This window comes from Macrotis lagotis, chromosome 1, assembly GCF_037893015.1.
Source record: "Macrotis lagotis isolate mMagLag1 chromosome 1, bilby.v1.9.chrom.fasta, whole genome shotgun sequence".
NCBI classification, from domain to species: domain Eukaryota; kingdom Metazoa; phylum Chordata; class Mammalia; order Peramelemorphia; family Peramelidae; genus Macrotis; species Macrotis lagotis.
Window position 1 is genome coordinate 915575577 of NC_133658.1, and position 16888 is coordinate 915592464.

The 16888-nt window shown below is 46.6% G+C and overlaps 1 protein-coding gene across 4 annotated transcripts; it reads left to right on the forward strand.

The window, feature by feature from the left end:
* The first annotated feature begins 9795 nt into the window (after nucleotides 1–9795).
* TSKS (testis specific serine kinase substrate) lies at nucleotides 9796–15508 on the forward strand. Of its 4 annotated transcripts, none has more exons than XM_074219706.1 (12): nucleotides 9796–10033; nucleotides 10206–10452; nucleotides 11886–11957; nucleotides 12103–12198; nucleotides 12424–12507; nucleotides 12682–12765; nucleotides 12916–13334; nucleotides 13715–13909; nucleotides 14174–14341; nucleotides 14621–14756; nucleotides 14869–14993; nucleotides 15340–15508. In XM_074219706.1, the coding sequence occupies exons 1-12, from the start codon at nucleotides 9864–9866 to the stop codon at nucleotides 15494–15496; spliced, it is 1953 nt and encodes a 650-aa protein (XP_074075807.1). In that variant the 5' UTR covers nucleotides 9796–9863; the 3' UTR covers nucleotides 15497–15508. The 4 variants fall into 4 exon arrangements, with proteins under 4 accessions (XP_074075807.1, XP_074075808.1, XP_074075810.1 ...); XM_074219707.1 differs by having other exon boundaries at nucleotides 12940–13334; XM_074219709.1 differs by lacking the exon at nucleotides 12682–12765.
* Nucleotides 15509–16888: the final 1380 nt, after the last annotated feature.

Below are 16888 nucleotides of genomic sequence, written 5' to 3' on the forward strand. Positions count from 1 at the left end.
ACAAAGAACAACCATTATTATTAGACATCGTGTGGACCTTTTCCATAATCAGCCTCAAGTATTGGTTGATAAGAGTCTTGGACCACAGATGCAATGGCACTCACTGGCCATGGCAGCCTTCATGGTCATCAGGAAGGTCTTAGTCTAATTAGAATAGTTCCCCCCATCCCAGATAAGGAACATTGACAACACTCTCACTTGCCTTTCCATTTTCCATCTTCTTCCAGGGGTGGCTAAACCAGGCTACTCAAATAGCCCCTTAACTGCTTCATGAATGACTTCCTAAAATAAGAAGGTCAGGGACTGAGCTAGCTGCCTCTGGCATAGTTTCTTGTTTCAAGGGTAAAGGAGATTTGCAGCCCTATCAAATGGAAGGCAGTCTCTCCTCTGACATCCTTCCTGGACCTGAGAATATGAATCAATATATGTCATTATATCTCTCTTGAATTGAAGTCCATCTCTCTTGGAGATCACCAAGTCCAAAGGGGTACCCGATACCTTAAGCCCTAAATCAACCCCAATAACTAACAAATGTATCCTACCTCTTCATCTCCCAAAACCCATCAATGATAAACTGCCAGCTACCTATGTGTAAGCCATAACCAGCCCACTTCCCTATTCTCTTTTCTCCATTCAGTTCAACTCTATCCTTCCCATGTTCTATGACTACAGCCTTGCTCACTGTGCCCCCTGAATCTCCTGTTCTAGAATTAACACCTTCATTTCAGACCTTTTGTTTTTGTGTTCTTTCTATCTATCCAAACTCATAAAGACCTTGTTTTTCCCACATGTCATTGCATCTGTAGCCTTTCTCTCAAATACTGGCTACCACTTTTACTCATTTCCCATAACATCCTGGTCCTGGAGGGGAAGTCCAAAGCCATCCCTTCCCTGACATTGTCACTATCAGAATCTTTCATCAACTCTGTTGATTGTCATCAATTTAACCTGGTTATAGCTTTTTTTATACATGATTATTTGAACCTGGCTTCAGACATTTACTAGTTGTGTAACTCTGGGCAAGTCACTTAACCTTGACTGCCTCATATCCAGAGCCATGTCCAGTCATCCTGATCCATATTTGGCCACTGGACCCAAATGGCTCTGGAGGAGAAAGTGATGCTGGGGGTTTAGCACAGCACCCCTCACTCAAATCCAGTTTATGTGCATGTCATCGCATCACCCCCTGATGTCATGACTTTCTTAAATAACGAAGGACAGGGGTGGCTAGGTGGCACAGTGGATAAAGCCCTGGAGTCAGGAGTACCTGGGTTCATATCCGGTCTCAGACACTTAATAATTACCTAGCTGTGTGGCCTTGGGCAAGCCACTTAACCCCGTTTGCCTTGCAAAAACCTAAAAAAATAAAAATAAAAAAATAACAAAGGACAGATTGTGAGCTCTTTCAAAGTTTCTCTGTACCTCAGTGCTCATGCTTTGTCAAAGTTCTGCAAATTTCCCCACCTTCTGCCTCCCCTGCATTTAAGAGAGGATCTGGAAGAAATGTCACAAAGGAGCCAGTGAGTTCCTTACCCAGATTTATGTTCTCCAGTCTCAAGTGGTTCCTCACTGCAGAAAGACAATTCTTTTTTTCTTCTCATTCAGACTTCTTGGATTCATGACTCTGTAGACCTTACTGTTAATGAGCTTTTCTTGTAAAGGACACTGGAGTGGTTTGCCATTTCCTCCTCTAGTGGATTAAGGCAGCCACAGGTTAAGTGACTTGCCCAGGGTTACATAGCTAGTATCTGAAGTATGATTTGAACTCAGGTCTTCCTGACTCCAGGTCCTGTATTCTACCATTGAGACATATATCTGCCCCTGCTCCCTAATTGATTCTTTTAAAAAAAATTTTTTTATGTTTTTGCAAGGCAAACGGGGTTAAGTGGCTTGCCCAAGGCCACACAGCTAGGTAATTATTAAGTGTCTGAGACCGGATTTGAACCCAGGTACTCCTGACTCCAGGGCCAGTGCTTTATCCACTGTGCCACCTAGCTGCCCCCTAATTGATTCTCTATCCCAGTCACCAGGATGTTCCAGACTCTCTCTTTCTCTCCCTATCTTTCAACCTTTTCCTACCTTTCTCACTAACTTTAAACATCCTGAAGTGTGCTTCTAATATGTGTGTGTAGGTATGTATGTATGTATGTGTATGTGTATATATATATATATATATATATGTATATATATAATCTTTTGTATATACCTTCTCTTTTTCAATCAAATACCTAGAAAAGGACATCATGATTTCTCTGGTCTCTAACTCTACTTTTCTCACATAAAATCTTTTCCAATTTATCTTCTGTCCTCATTTCTCAACTGGATCTGCTCACTCTGAAGTCACCAACAATCTCTTGATTACCAGATCTGATGATCTTCTCTCTCAGTCTTGTTTTTTTTTATTTTTTATTTTTCTCTCTGTCTTCATCTTGCTTGACCTCTCAGTAGCATCTTAAACCTCCACACAAGTCAGAGGGAGGGTCTTTACCCTTTCTGTCTCATAGACCCTTCTGGCAATCTTGGGAACCCAATAAACTTCTCAGAACAATGTTTTTATAAATTCATCATATATATGCATTTTAACTACAAAAGAAGTCAATTATATTGAACTAAAGTTATCATTTTTCCCCCATTCAAGTTCATAGATCCCCCGATATCTTTGGGTTCTCCAGATTAAACTCAGATTTTCTCTATTTTCTTTTTGTGATACTCATCCTTCCTATCGACAGTGACTCTGTTCCTGCTTCTCTGATCACTCTTCAGTCTCCTTCCATGTTGAATCCCTTAAACTGAAGGTGTTCCCCAAGGCTCTGGCTTAGTTCTTATTCTCTTTTCTTTCTCTATTCTCTTTCAGAGACTTCACTGGTTTCCAAGGTTTAATTATTATTGCTATATAAATGACTCTCGCATGTATTTATCCATTCCTAATCTCTCTTGAACCTCAGAACCACATGACCCTACTGGCTATTGAACATTCTCATTGGATGTCCTAAAGATACCTTAAACTTAAAACATGGGCAAACTGAATTCATTCTCTTTTATATGAAACTGTCCCTTCTTCCAACTTCTTTATCTCTGCTGAAAGTATCATGATCTTGGGGCAGCTAGGTAGTGCAGTAGATAGAGCATAGGCCCTGGAGTCGGGAGGACCTGAGTTCAAATCCCACCTCAGACACTTAATACTTACTTAACTGTGAGATCTTGGGCAAGTCACTTAACACCATTGCCTTAAATAAATAAAATTTTTAAGAAAAAAAGAAAGTGGGGCGGCTAGGTGGCATAGTGGATAAAGCACCGGCCTTGGACTCAGGAGTACCTGGGTTCAAATCTGGTCTCAGACACTTAATAATTACCTAGCTGTGTGGCCTTGGGTAAGCCACTTAACCCCATTTGCCTTGCAAAAACCAAAAAAAAAAAGTATCATGATCTAAAAAGACCCACATATATACAAATATTTATAACAGCTTTTTTTGTAATGGTTAAGAATTGGAAAATGAAAGGATGCTCATCAGTTGGGAAATGGCTAAACAAATTATGATATAGTACTAATGTTCTATAAGAAATCAGGGTGGGCAGACTTCAGAAAGTCCAGAAAGAGGGTAGGGACCCAAACCAGGAGAGCATTGTACACATTAACAGCAGCATTGTGAGATGATCAGCTATGTTAGACTCAGCTTCATTCAGCACTGATCAAGGACAATCCTAAAATACTTCTGATGGAAAATGCCATCTATATCCAGAGGAAAAATACTATAGAGTCTGAATGCAGACCAAAGCATACTATTTTCATTTTTTAAAACTAATTTTATGTTTTTTTTTCTTTTTCTCTTTTTTAACTCACTTTAGATCTGATTCTTCTTTCACAACATGACTAATATAGAAATATATTAAACATTATTATACATGTATAAACTATATCAGATTGTTTGCTGTCATGGGGGAGGGGAGGGAAGGGAGAGAGGTAGAAAAATGTGGAACTCAAAAATCTTACAAAAAATATGAATGTTGAAAACTATCTTTGCATGGAATTGAAAAATTAAAATAACATTAAAAAATAAAGTTCCATGATCCTTGTAATTCCCTATGTTTGTAAGCACAGCATTAACCTCAGCTTCTCACTCATCCTCACTCCATTTAACCAGTCTACTGCCAGATCTTGCCTTTTCTACCAATATAACATCTAGCATCTGTCCCTTACTTTGTACTCACATAGTTCATTACCCCTTTCCTGGACTATTGCAATCACCTTCTCATTGGCCAAGTTTGTTTTCTTTCCATTCCATTCTTTGTATAGTTGCTAAAGTAATTTTCCTTAACAGTTAGGTCTACCATGGTATTCACCTATTCATTGGATCTCAATGGCTCCCCATTGCCTCTAGAACACAAAAGTTTAGCCTTTAAAGCCCTTCCCAAGTCATTTACTCTGTATGTAACTTGTTTCTTCATGGTTGTTTCTACAGTCTTTCCCATTATAGTGCGAGCTCCCTGGGATCCTTTTGCCATTATTTGTATCCCCAGTTCTTAGCTCTTAATCTGTCTCATAGTAAACACTTCATAAATGCCCAGTGACTGAATGTCTGACCCCCATCTATCTTTCCAAACTTCTTTCATTCTGGGGTACAGGCAAATGCTCCATCTTCCGTCTCCATTGTAATGGATACATCTATTCTGTAATACTTTCCCTCCTCATCTCCATCTCATAAAATCCTTTACTTCCTTCAAGTCTCAACTCATTCACCTCCTTCCAGAGGAAAACACTATCTGGTACATTTTAATAAATGCTTGGGTCTTTTCTGATTCTGTTGCCCTCACCCTCCAACTATTATAAATATGAAGAAAATATTTTAAATGATCCTAGTTGGAACCTTTGGACCAATTTGAAAGAGGAATCTGATTGTCACTATCCATTCTGAAACAGTGTTCTGTTCCCCTTGCTAAAATCAGCCCAGGGAGAAACTTTGCTGAAATAATTAATCTGAAAATGGCAATATGGAGGAAGGGCTGAATTTTGGCTTAGCCTCTACAGGACCAGTGTGTGGTGGAATATGAGAAAAATAATTATTTCCCTGAAATAATTGGGGGGCTCTTGATTGATGCACTTACCTTGGATTGACTGGTGCAGTATCCCCTTTCCTGAAGGGATTATACTAATGATCCACCTAAGAGAAAGAAGTTTCTTTATTTCAGTTCATGGAAAAAAGCTCTTTTGTTCATTTTCAACCAATTGGAAAGAGAAATCTTAAAGGGTATCATCTGGGAGTGATTGAACAGTTTTAGGAAAATGGTTCTCTGGAATGCACCAGAAGTTGTGACTCTTGTTCTGTTTAATTAAGTCAATCCTTAACTCCAATTAAGCCAGTTCTTAACTCAACTGTTACCTAAACTCTGGACCTTCACTCAGTCTTGACTGTGAAATATTTCTTGTCCAGAAATCCTATAAATGGTGACAACAAAGTGACTTGTTAGAGAGATATCCAAGGTCATGAGGGAATTTTTTTCTATTTGGACATTTCTCTCTCTAAGTAGAAAAATGATTGGATTGAAAATAATCACAAATTAATTATTTCTGGCAGACTTCTTTGCTGACCCCAGTAATTTATTTTCTCCAACATCACATTGTATGTAACTATTTTATGTAAATTTGCAATTCTTCTGTATAGATTTACTGTTATGTGTAGTAGACGTCGAATCTTCATGGAACAAGGACTTTTACTTTTCGGTAATGAAATAATCACTTTACTGGTGCCTGAAGAAGAAGACCACCTGATGATCTGATTAACTTCAAAGGGGAAAATCCTCCACAAATGATTGTGCTGAAGGTGGAAGAATAAGACCTAAGTAGGAGAGCTCTGTGACTCTGAACCTTACCAAATTGCTCAGCAAGGTTGGGCTGATGGGGGCGGCTAGGTGGTGCAATGGATGGAGTCAGGAGCACCTGAGTTCAAATCCGACCTCAGACAATAATTACCTAGCTGTGTGGCCTTGGATAAGTCACTTAACCCCATGGTCTTGCCAAAAAAAAAACCCAACAACAAAAAAAAAAAGGTTGGGTTGATTGACTCATTAGATTCTAAGCTTCTTGAGGACAGGGCCTGTCTTTTGCCTCTTTTTGAATGCCCAGCACTTTTAAGTAGTGGTGCTTTTTTGTTTGTTTGGGGTTTTTTTTTTAGGTTTTTGCAAGGCATTGGGGTTAAGTGGCTTGCCCAAGGCCACACAGCTAGGTAATTATTAAGTGTCTGAGGTGGGATTTGAACTCAGGTCCTCCTAACTCCAGGGCCTGTGCTTTATCCACTTCGTCACCTAGCCACCCCTCTTTACAACTTCTAATAGTTTCCAATAATGTCTTCTGGGACCAAAGAAATCAATCTTTCCTATAGTTAACAAGTCCTCCAAGTACCAATACTTGAAAAGCTTTTGTGTGCCTTCAAAGTGTTCTCCTGGCTAAACATCCCTAGTCCTATCACCTGGTTATCATGGGCTAAGAAATTGAGCCCTTACATCTGATTGCCACCTCTTTGCTGTTATCCAGCTTATCAAAGTCCTTTCTAATATGTGGTAATTAGATCTAAACAACACATTATATAGTAGACAATAAAGTATTTGTCAGATGAATTAACTGATCACAGTACTCCAAATTAGTTCTGATAAAATTAATACAATTTGACCAATATTTAGTAAGCTTATACTACTTGCAAAGCACTGAGGATATGAAGAGAAAAAGAAATAATCTCAGTCATCGAGGAGCTTAATTCTACTATGTATGCAGATAACATCTGCAAAGTAATTTTGGTGGGGAGAGCACTAATATCTAAGTGGAGGAGCAGGGAAGAGTCCAGTAGGAGTCCAACTGCTTAGTTTTGCATAGCATCTGAGGGCACCCCCTTTTACTCATGGGCCCTCCAGAAAAACTACTCATTTTGACATATCTCATGGATTTACATGTGCTCAAAAACATAATTCACAAGCCCCCACCAATATGGTTACTTTCACTAATCAGACAAAGGACACAATTCAAAGCAAAAGCATTTAATGAAATAATATAAAAAGAAAAGCAGTAATAAACATCCCCCCCCCCAATCAGGGGCCTAAACTCCCACAAATACATATAACTGACTAGGAAGAATGAACATGTCTAGCAAATGTACTCAAAGGCATATCATCTCATGAGATGATCACATAAATCCTGTGCTTTAGATCAAAGAATCAGTTTCATAAGAATGTGATGAAGAAGATATGGCTGAACAACAATTCATAAGAAAAAATATATGGGGGGTTTTGTGGGCCACAAGTTCAACATGCATCAGCAGTGGAAAACCAACATATTCTTATCCTGCATTGAAAAATTGTTCCTAGGAATAAGGATGGGAGGATCCCATCATCCTCTGTTCTCAGCAGACAAACTCTATGTGGAAAAGTGCAAATATTCCAGGTGCCAGTTTAATAAGCTAGAGAGAGAACAACCAGATGGTCAAGGACCTTGACATATAAGGATCAGTTGAAAGAATTGAGATTGCTTATCCTGGATAAGATAAGACTCAACAGGGACATGATTGTTCTTTCTGAGTATGTGAAGGAGGACATGGACTTAGTTTGGTTCTGAGGGTCATTACTATAAATAATGGGGGGGGAGAGTTGCAAAGAGGAAAGTTTAGGCTTGATATTAGGAAAACTCTAATAAAGCAAGTTACCCCAATGGCCATGAAGGTGACTAAAGCAGTGGAGCTTGGTTAGACATCAAAGATTCCAAGATCATACACCATATCCCAGGTCATCACCAGTTCTCCTGACTTCTGTGGTGCCTCTGCACTTTGGGAGTGAAGCTGAAGACTGTTCAACTCTGCCTCATTTAAATCCAATCCACAGGTAAGTCAAGCAAGTCAAGATGTCACCTGCAATGAAAAGGAAGGACCAACAAGAACACATCAGCACCTGGCTTCCTGACATCTGGCTCATTTTCTGTGATCACATCACTCGGATGAGGTGGTAGAGTTGACCATTCCTACTTTAGTGTATCTGATATGAATCTAGACTATGCGGCTACTAGGCTTCCTTTCTGAACTTAAATCTGGCCTCAGACATTCTTAGCAAGTCACTTAATCCTATTTGACTCAGTTTCCTCATCTAGAAAACGAGCTAAAGAAAGAAATGGCAAACCACTCCAGTATCTTTGCCAAGAAAACCCCAAATGGGGTGACTGAATTGACTGAAAAACAACAACAAAGTAATAATAATAACAATAAACTATCACTATACACCAAGCTTCTGAATATGTTAATTCCGGAGAGACCAGATGGGATGATGGGCTTAAGAGAGACATATGCATAGATAATTAATTTCAAATCTGGCCAGCAGGTGCTAATCCCATCCATTTAGCCTGTGGAGAGTATAGGCTTGAACTGGGGGGAGACATCTAGATATCTGTGCTCTGAAGTCTCCAGAAGGGAAATTTAAGCCTCTTAGGCTCATGACTTTTCCAGCAAGTGACAATACTACTGGATTGATGGGTCAATTCAATTATCAGGTTCCCTCAATGGATAATTAATATTGCTTCCTGGAAGAAAAGTAGCCCTCAAGGGCCCACCATGTTCTAGCCAAACTGACTCCTGGACAGGCCATCTGTTGTCTCCATCCCTTTCTAGAAGTTCTTCCCCATGCCTCAGACAGATTTGCTTTTCCTCCCCACCTTTAGAATTTCTTGTCTCTCTGGCATCCTTCTTGAAACTTTTCCTGATCTACCCAAATGAAAGTTTTCTTCCTCAGTCTGTCCTTTGCCTCTGCCACTACCTAATTATTATAATTCATTTGAAGTGGGAGGGGGAAATAAGTCTGGGGGCCCTTGAGAGTCTCTTGGTTCACTCCTCTTTGGCTTTAAGGAATTAATTTTAGATGAAAAGTTCTGAGCTCAGTCATAGTCACTCAATATCTAGCTAAGAGAGCAGAGGGACAGTTCTCAGCCTAAATTCACAATTATATCAGTCTCTAGTTACACTCTTGCTTCTTTGTGGTTGAAGCAAAATTCAGTTGATGGGACACCATTTGGTTAATGTGACCAGAGATTATGTAAGATTGTGGCTGAGCAGATGTTGGTCCTAAAGGCTCTTGGTTGGGATTTCCCTCAGCCTGAGTCCTCCATTCCAAGATATCTGTAGATAACAACTCTCATTGATATATCCTGGGTCTAGACCTGCTACAGTTAAGCCCTCTCTTCACTCCTCAGGAATGGGCTGGAAAGTCAATCTCTCAAAACCAGACCTTCAACAACTCTTCAGAATCCAGTTTCTGAGACCTCTTAATAATGACTTTGATTCAAAGAGACTCATTCAGAGGCCCCATTCACTCTCAGTACTGATATTCAACCAAAAAGTATTCTTCCCACAGTATGAAATGATGACCTCTAATCTCATTGCATCAAGGGTCACTGGGTATGCTGAGGTCCAAGAGAGGTGAAGTTTCAAGGAATGGAAACAGTGAAGCTCTTTATAAATTCTAGATGGAGGTAAATGTCTTACCCCTTGGATCAAATGAGCAGGCTCACTGCCCTGTTCTGGGAAGATTGTTTGGGAATTTCTATTCTGGGTTGCAGAGGTGGGGGGAAAGGACTCCTAGGTTGCTTGGTATGGTGGGCTAATGTTCTAGATAAGGCCCTGGGAGAGTCCATTGTAGTTCTAGCAAAGGAGGAGAGACTGGATTCATAGATTCTAGAGTCCTCCCACCCCTAGGAGGGTATCTCTAAGTGGTTGAGCCCTTTGTGAGGCAGGCTGGCGGAGGCTGGGATCAGAGGTCAGAGTGGGTGGTGGGTCTCGGTGGACCCCCCACCCCCCTCCCCGGCACCTGGGCCGGGCCCCGCCCCTACCACTCACATCATGGCGAGTGTGGTGGTTAAGACAATCTGGCAATCCAAGGAGATCCATGAAGCCGGAGACCCCCCGGCAGGGGCTGAGAACCGGACCCCATTGGGGCCTGAGGTCCCAGGGGCTGGTTCTGGCCCCGGAAAGGGGATAACTAAGAAAAAGAAGGCTGTGTCTTTCCATGGGTGGGTAGAGGGCTGGGACTTGCTAGTTAGGGGACAGAAGAGGCAACTGGGATTCCCAGGAGTCCCTGGGGACCTGAGCCACCTGTTTCCTCCAGGGTTGAGTCCTGGGGCTTGCTGGGGGGCTGGGGGGTAGTGGGAAAGGCCAGGGGAGCTGACCAGCTACCTCTTCCAGTGTGGAGCCCCGGATGTCCCATGAGCCCATGCAGTGGTGCCTGAACTTGAAGCGCTCCTCAGCCTGCACCAACGTCTCCCTCCTCAACCTGGCAGCTGTGGAGCCCCCAGACTCCAATAGGATCCAGCCCACCACCAAGGAACTGCCAGCCCTGCCTGCCTCTGGGATTTCCTCCACCCCAGCCCTGAGCTTGCCAGCTTCAGCCCCTGGCTGGGCCCCTGATGACCCTGACATCACTGACCTGCTGGTAAAGCCCCGGGACCACCTCTGCTCCAAGTCTCAGCCTGTGGTTCTAGGCACTAATTCTTGAGATCCTCCCTTAGAACAAAGGGTCTCATTTGAAGACTGGTTCTCAAGGCTCATTTGGACCCAAACTGCAGGCTGAGGGTGGTGTGACCACTAGAGACAGGTTTTTGTGGGGACTCACATTATGACTCTTTTAGACCTGGAGCCTCAGGTTCCAGAACATACATTTGGGGTCACCAAGATGCAGGGTGGGCTCCTGTCAATGGCCTTCAGTTTCCTGCCAGAGAGGACAGGATTCAGGGAATGTAGGGTTCTAGGTTGTGTAATGTGCCTTCAGGCTTGAAGTTCTGCCAGTGGGATCTGAGGATGCCCCAGGTTTCCATACTCCCTCACTTCCTGGCCCAGAATCAGAATGACAAAGTAGAAACTGACTCCCATCCCCCCCCATCCCCCCCAAAACCCCCACCCCAGACTAGACTGGAACCTGAGGGAGACTCAAAAGGGCAGAGGGATGATAGGTTCTGGGATCTGGGCTCAGGGTACCAAGGTCTGGGCTCTGGACTTTAAGGGTCAAATTTCAAGTTTGTATCTTGAATGTCAGGGAGCCAACCAACTAATCGATCACCATTTATTAAGCACCATTTATTAAGTAGGGGATTGGAAGACAAAGGAAAGGGGAAGGGAACTAAGAATTTTAGAATACCTACTCTTATGCCAAACCCAGTACAGGCAAAGTCATCTCATTTGATCCTGAGGACAATCCTGGGAGGTAGGTGCTGTTATCTCCATTTTACAATTGAAGAAACTGGGCAGGAAGCAGTTGAATGATTTGCTCAGGATCTGAGGCTGAATTAGAACCTGGGTCTTCCTCAAGACTGCTGGCCCAGGTTGACCAGTAGCTGTCAAAGGTCAAGGAACACGACCAATCCATATACACTGGGGGTAAGGAAAGATCGGACTTGGAAGATAGAAGCTGGCCTTGGTCTTGATGGAAAGGAGGAATTCTAGGTCATCAGGAGGGGAACAGAGACACTGGGGGGGGGATCAAGAATGGGCAGAGTTGGAAGGTAGAGGCTGACCTTAGTCTTGATGGAAAGTAGGCCATCAAGAGTTATTAGGAGAGGAAGAAGGAGCACTGGGAGGGCTGGGTGGGGGGGAGGCAGGAAAGGCTGAACTTGGAAGGTAGAGGCTGACCTTGGGTTGGATAGAAAGTAGGAATTCTGGGTCAACAGGAGGGCAAGTGGAAACAGGCTGAGATTGTGGGTGACAAGCCCAAGAGGACCTAAAGAGAGCACCTCCTCCTGGGCTGCCCCAAAGGTCCTAAGGCCCTGGGAGAGCCACTAGAATTGAGAGCTCAGTGAGCTGTGTTTTAGGAAACACCTCGGTAGTTGTGAGGAGGGGGCCTCAACAGTGTCTCCTCCAACCCCTCTACAGGATCAGCCTTATCTCTGGGAAGTGGGTGGTCGGCCTTTGTTTGGACAGACTCAGGAGTGGGAAGAGACTGAGGTGGGCCCATGAGTGAACCCCACATCCAAGAATCTCAGAAAAAGATTGTTCCCCTTCCCCAGCACTAGAGCCTGGCTCCAGGGCTGGGGAACACAAACAGCTAAATTTGGGGTAACCGTGGCCCTGAGCCCCTCCTTTCCTACAGAATGGGGTGAACAGCGGCTTGCTTCGGGCCAAGGATTCCATCACCAGCCTCAAGGAGAAGACTACCCGTGTCAATCAACACGTCCAGTCACTTCAGGTGCCTCTAATCAATGCCTGGAACAGCCCCTTCCCCTTCCTCACCCCCAGGCCCTCCATGTGTGACTCCTGGGTTGGCTGGGGTTGGGGGGGGGGCCCTTGCCCTGGACACCCTGCTGAGCCTGTAGAACCATCCCATACCCCCTTGAACCCAGAGAATCCCTTTCCCTCTCTGGCCCCCCCATCTCCTGCCAGCTCCCAACTCTTCTCGCTCTTTCACCCACAGAGTGAGTGTTCCGTGCTGAGTGAAAACCTGGAACGCAGGAGGCAGGAGGCCGAAGAGCTGGAGGGATACTGCAGCCAGCTGAAGGTGAACAGGTGGTGAGGGGGACCTGTGGGAGGGTGGGGGGATCAGTCGTGGGAAAGGAGTCTATGCGGAGGACAGGTTTAGGGCTAGGGGAGGGGCCAAAGGGAGTCCCAGCACCCCAGGGGGTGGGGCCTCCACTCCTAGCCCCCACCCCCAGCCCCAGATGTCCGGTCCCAGGAGAATTGCCGTAAGGTGACCCGTTCAGTGGAAGATGCTGAGATAAAGACTAACGTCCTGAAACAGAACTCGGCCCTGCTGGAGGTGAGGGTCACCCGGGTCTTGGGGTAGGTGCTGGGAAGCTGGGGAGGTGTTGGGGGAGGGGTGGTCAGGCAACAGTACCTCCCAAGGATTGACAGCAGAAGGGGTCGGGATCGGGCTGCCAGCAGGACCCCCCTCTCCTCGCCTCCCCAGGAGAAACTCCGATTCCTCCAGCAGCAGCTGCAGGATGAGCCCCCTCGACGGCAGGAGGCTGAGCTGCCCGAGCTCGAGCAGCCGCTGGAGACCGGACTGTCCAGCCACTCGCTGGTCTCTTCCTGCCCCACCCTGCCCCCCGAAGAGACTCCACCTCACCCGGAGCCTGAACCCAAGCCCGAGCCCAAGCCCGAGGCCCACCCCGAGCCGGAGCCACAGCCGGAGCCTGGGCTTGGCTTCGGCCCCGCTGCCGCGCCCCAGACGGAGGCCTCAGGAATCAAGGTTATAGTCAACTTCAGCGACGGGCCCGAGGGCCAGAGCGAGGGCCAGGCCCAGGGCCAGGGCCCCGGGCTGGGGCGCCCAGGGGACAGTGGAGAACTGGAGCTGCAGAAGGTCACGGCCGGCCTGGAGGAGCTCAGGTGAGCCGAGGCTGGCCCTGCCAATGGGGAGAGGGGCCACAGAAGGAGGGAGGGGAGGGGGCTGGGAAGCTATCCAAGACTTAGTGGGACAGAGTAGGAAAGGTCACTCATGGAGTTGAGAGTTTAGGATGCAGCGGCATGGAAGGGACCTGTCCAGAAAGTGGTTCACTTCCAGGCTGGTCCCTTGATCCGTCGGTTGGTTGGGTGCTTGGTTCTGTCTGTCTAGTTGGTTGGTTAGCTGGCTGGCTGGCTGGAAGGAAGAGATGAGGGGGGAAGGGATGAGACAGGGGAGAGCCTCTGGGACTCTTCTGCTGGGGGGAGGGTTTGGGGGTCCCTGGGGCAGGCAGGCCCTGAGCACGATTCTTCGGTTCCCTGGGCAGGAGAGAGGTGTCCTCGCTGACTGCGCGTTGGTATCAGGAGGAGGGCGCGGTGCAAGAGGCCTTGCGTCTGCTCGGGGCACTCGGGGGGCGGCTGGACGGCTTCCTGGGCCAGTGGGAGCGAGCCCAGAGGGAGCAGGCCCAGACTGCGCGGGGCCTTCAGGAGCTGCGGGGCCGGGCAGATGAGCTCTGCACCATGTGAGCAGGCCCCCACCCCTCGGCGGCTGCCCAACTCTGCTCGCTTGGGAACCCCCAATCCCCATTGAGGGAGGGGAGGCAAAGAGGGCTGATCCAACAGCCACAATGAAGCAATCGGGCCTCAGAGGGCGGGGCAATTGGGGAGCTGCAAGGGCAGGACCAGGCTGGTCCCGAGTGGGTTTCCCGCAAGTTGACACTCATCGAGGTCCCCAACTTTGTTGGGGTATGGCCTGCTGATCCCCGCCACACCTGCCTTGCCCCCAGGGTGGAGCGTTCTGCTGTGTCGGTGGCTTCACTGAGGGGGGAGCTGGAGGGCCTGGGTCCCGTAAAGCCCGTGCTGGAAGAACTGGGGCGACAACTGAACAGCGCCCGCCGAGGCTCCGAGCTCTCCATGGCCTTGGACCGGCCAGTCTCCTGCACTCGCTGCAGCAGGTAAAGCCCGGATTCCCCAAATCGCAAGACCTCCTGGGTGGAGGAGAGAGCCCCACCTGGGTCTGAGTGGGTGCTTTGAGAGTATCTGGGAGCTGGAGTGTCGTGGTCCTCATGAGAAAGTGTTGGAGGTGGGGGTGGTCTTGGGCATCTGGAAGCTGGAGGGTCCTGATTCTAATGAGAAAGTGATTAGGGGGAGGGAGCTCCTGGGCCTCTGGTAGTTCTGCTCCTGGACATGAGGGGGTCCAGGTAAGACCTCAAGCCTGAGCCCACCGCCCCCAGCCAGGGGCAGCAGCTGTCATCTGAGTCCCTGCAGCAACTCCTGGAGAGGGCCCTGACACCTCTGGTAGATGAAGTGAAGCAGCGTGGCCTGGCCCCTGCGTGTCCCAGCTGCCAGCGGCTGCACAAAAAGATCCTGGTATGCACCACCCCTGCCCCTAGGAGCCTGGAAATCCTGGGTTGAGTGGGCTGAGTGGGAATGTAAAAGGGGCCCCCCCAGAAGACACTGGCTCTCCCATGTGTCACTGCAGGAGTTAGAGCGCCAGGCATTGGCAAAGCATGTGCGGGCTGAGGCTCTGAGCTCCACTCTGAGACTGGCCCAAGATGAGGCCCTCAGGGCCAAGAACCTGCTGCTCACGGACAAGATGAAGCCCGAGTGAGGGTCCTGACCCCTGACCTCCCCTCTCAATGACTTCAAATATGACCTTGACCAGTGATGCTGACCTCATCAGACCCCAGTGTTTTCCTAGACCCTTGACCTGCCCCCCCATGTGAGCCTGGACCTCTTCATGACCCTTGACATACTGTAGGAGCCCTAACCCTAGGTCCTCCTGACCTGACCTGACCTGACTTCTGATGGTCATCATGACCAGCTAGTAGCATCTTAGTGGGAATGACCTGTGACCCCTGACCCTCACTACCTCCTGCTTCTGACTCAAACCTCAAAGCCTGTGTGATGCTCCCATATCCTAGTGTCTAAGTGCTCCTTTCCCTCCTTGTAGGGAGAAGGTGGCTGCTTTGGACTATCTGCATCTGAAGATGTGTTCCCTACATGACCAGCTCAGCAGTCTCCCTCTGGAGGGATCGGCCACAAGCCTAGGGGGAGGAAGCAGTGGAGGAGCCCCTCCAAAACGTGGGGGCTCTGCACCTGAGCAATAAAATTCAACCCCAGCCCTGCCTCCTCTCTCCTCTCTGCAACATCAGGAATACTTGGCAACAGACCTTTAATAATCAGCCACAAACTCAGTTCAAGACCCTAGGAAGACCCTATTGGAGCAATGATCGTAATGATTGGGATCGGCAGGGCATACTTGGGGCCTCAAATGAGTGAAGGGTAGGGTTGGGGCTGAAGTTTTCTATGGATGTAATGAGGATAAATGTGGATGAGCTGAGGGTGGAGTTAAGGAAAGGGGTTTTTGTTCAATTGTATCATCTTACTAATGGGAAAACTGAGGCTGAAGGGCTAACTTTAGTTTCAGAGGACCTGCTGGTTATCTGACCCCCAAACCAACTTCTATCCTTCCACACCAAGGATGAACTTTTTGGGTGGAGATCTTCAGGAAAGATAAGGACTAGGGAGAGGACAGAGGCTAAACCCAGACATTGGCTTGAATTATATTGAATAAAGTTGGGGATTAGGTTGGACCAAAGGGATGTATTTATGGTTAATGGATGATTGAGTTTGAAAAACTTGATAGACTGAGATGATAGTAAAACTGAGATGAAATCTCTTCTAACAATGCTCTGGACAAAATATGGTTGGGCTGTATCTGGGAGCTGGAGTGTCCAGGTCCTTCATGAGAAAATGCTATGGCTATGGATGGGCTGCTGATGTCAAGATGAACAGCAAGTTACCCCTCATCGATATTCTTCTAACCCTGATCTCTGTTCCTGTTGCTAATTTTTAGGGGCTGAAATTAGGATCAGTCTCTCCAGCCAATTCTCCATTTGGTAGCAAATTAGAGTTTATAAGGGCAACTATGTAAGTCTACTGACTTAACTAGAGAAGTCAAGGTAGCCACCATTTACCAAAAAAAATTTACATGAGCTAGAGATTTGCTGAGGATATAAATTAAGCTGTCCTATGAATTTGTGCCACATTATGTCTGGGACAGACAGTGCAGAGCAGAAATATAGGGTCCAGGAATGAACAGATGGAAATCAGGGTAGGTTGCCTTTAGAAAATCACAAAGCTTTTAATCACCCCTAGCTTACATTGGTCATAAAAGCCTGTGTTTTTAATTCTATCAGTGTTTTTGTATACCAATGAGATATGGAATTATCCAGTCTCTGAAGAATTAAATGATTATCACAGGGCAGTTGAGGGATGTACAATAGACATGAGAAACCTGCAACATAATCAGTGAGGTATAGAAAAAGAAATGGGGGATAAAGAAAAGATGGACACACGAGAGTGAGGAAGGACAGGTGGGTAGCCACAATGTCCTTCAGGTGTCAGGGAAAAATCCAAGTTGGGTTCACCACCCCAAGGCAAACATGGAGAACATGGGCAAGAGTCATATAGGACAGATTTTATCAAAGGAGCTTCCA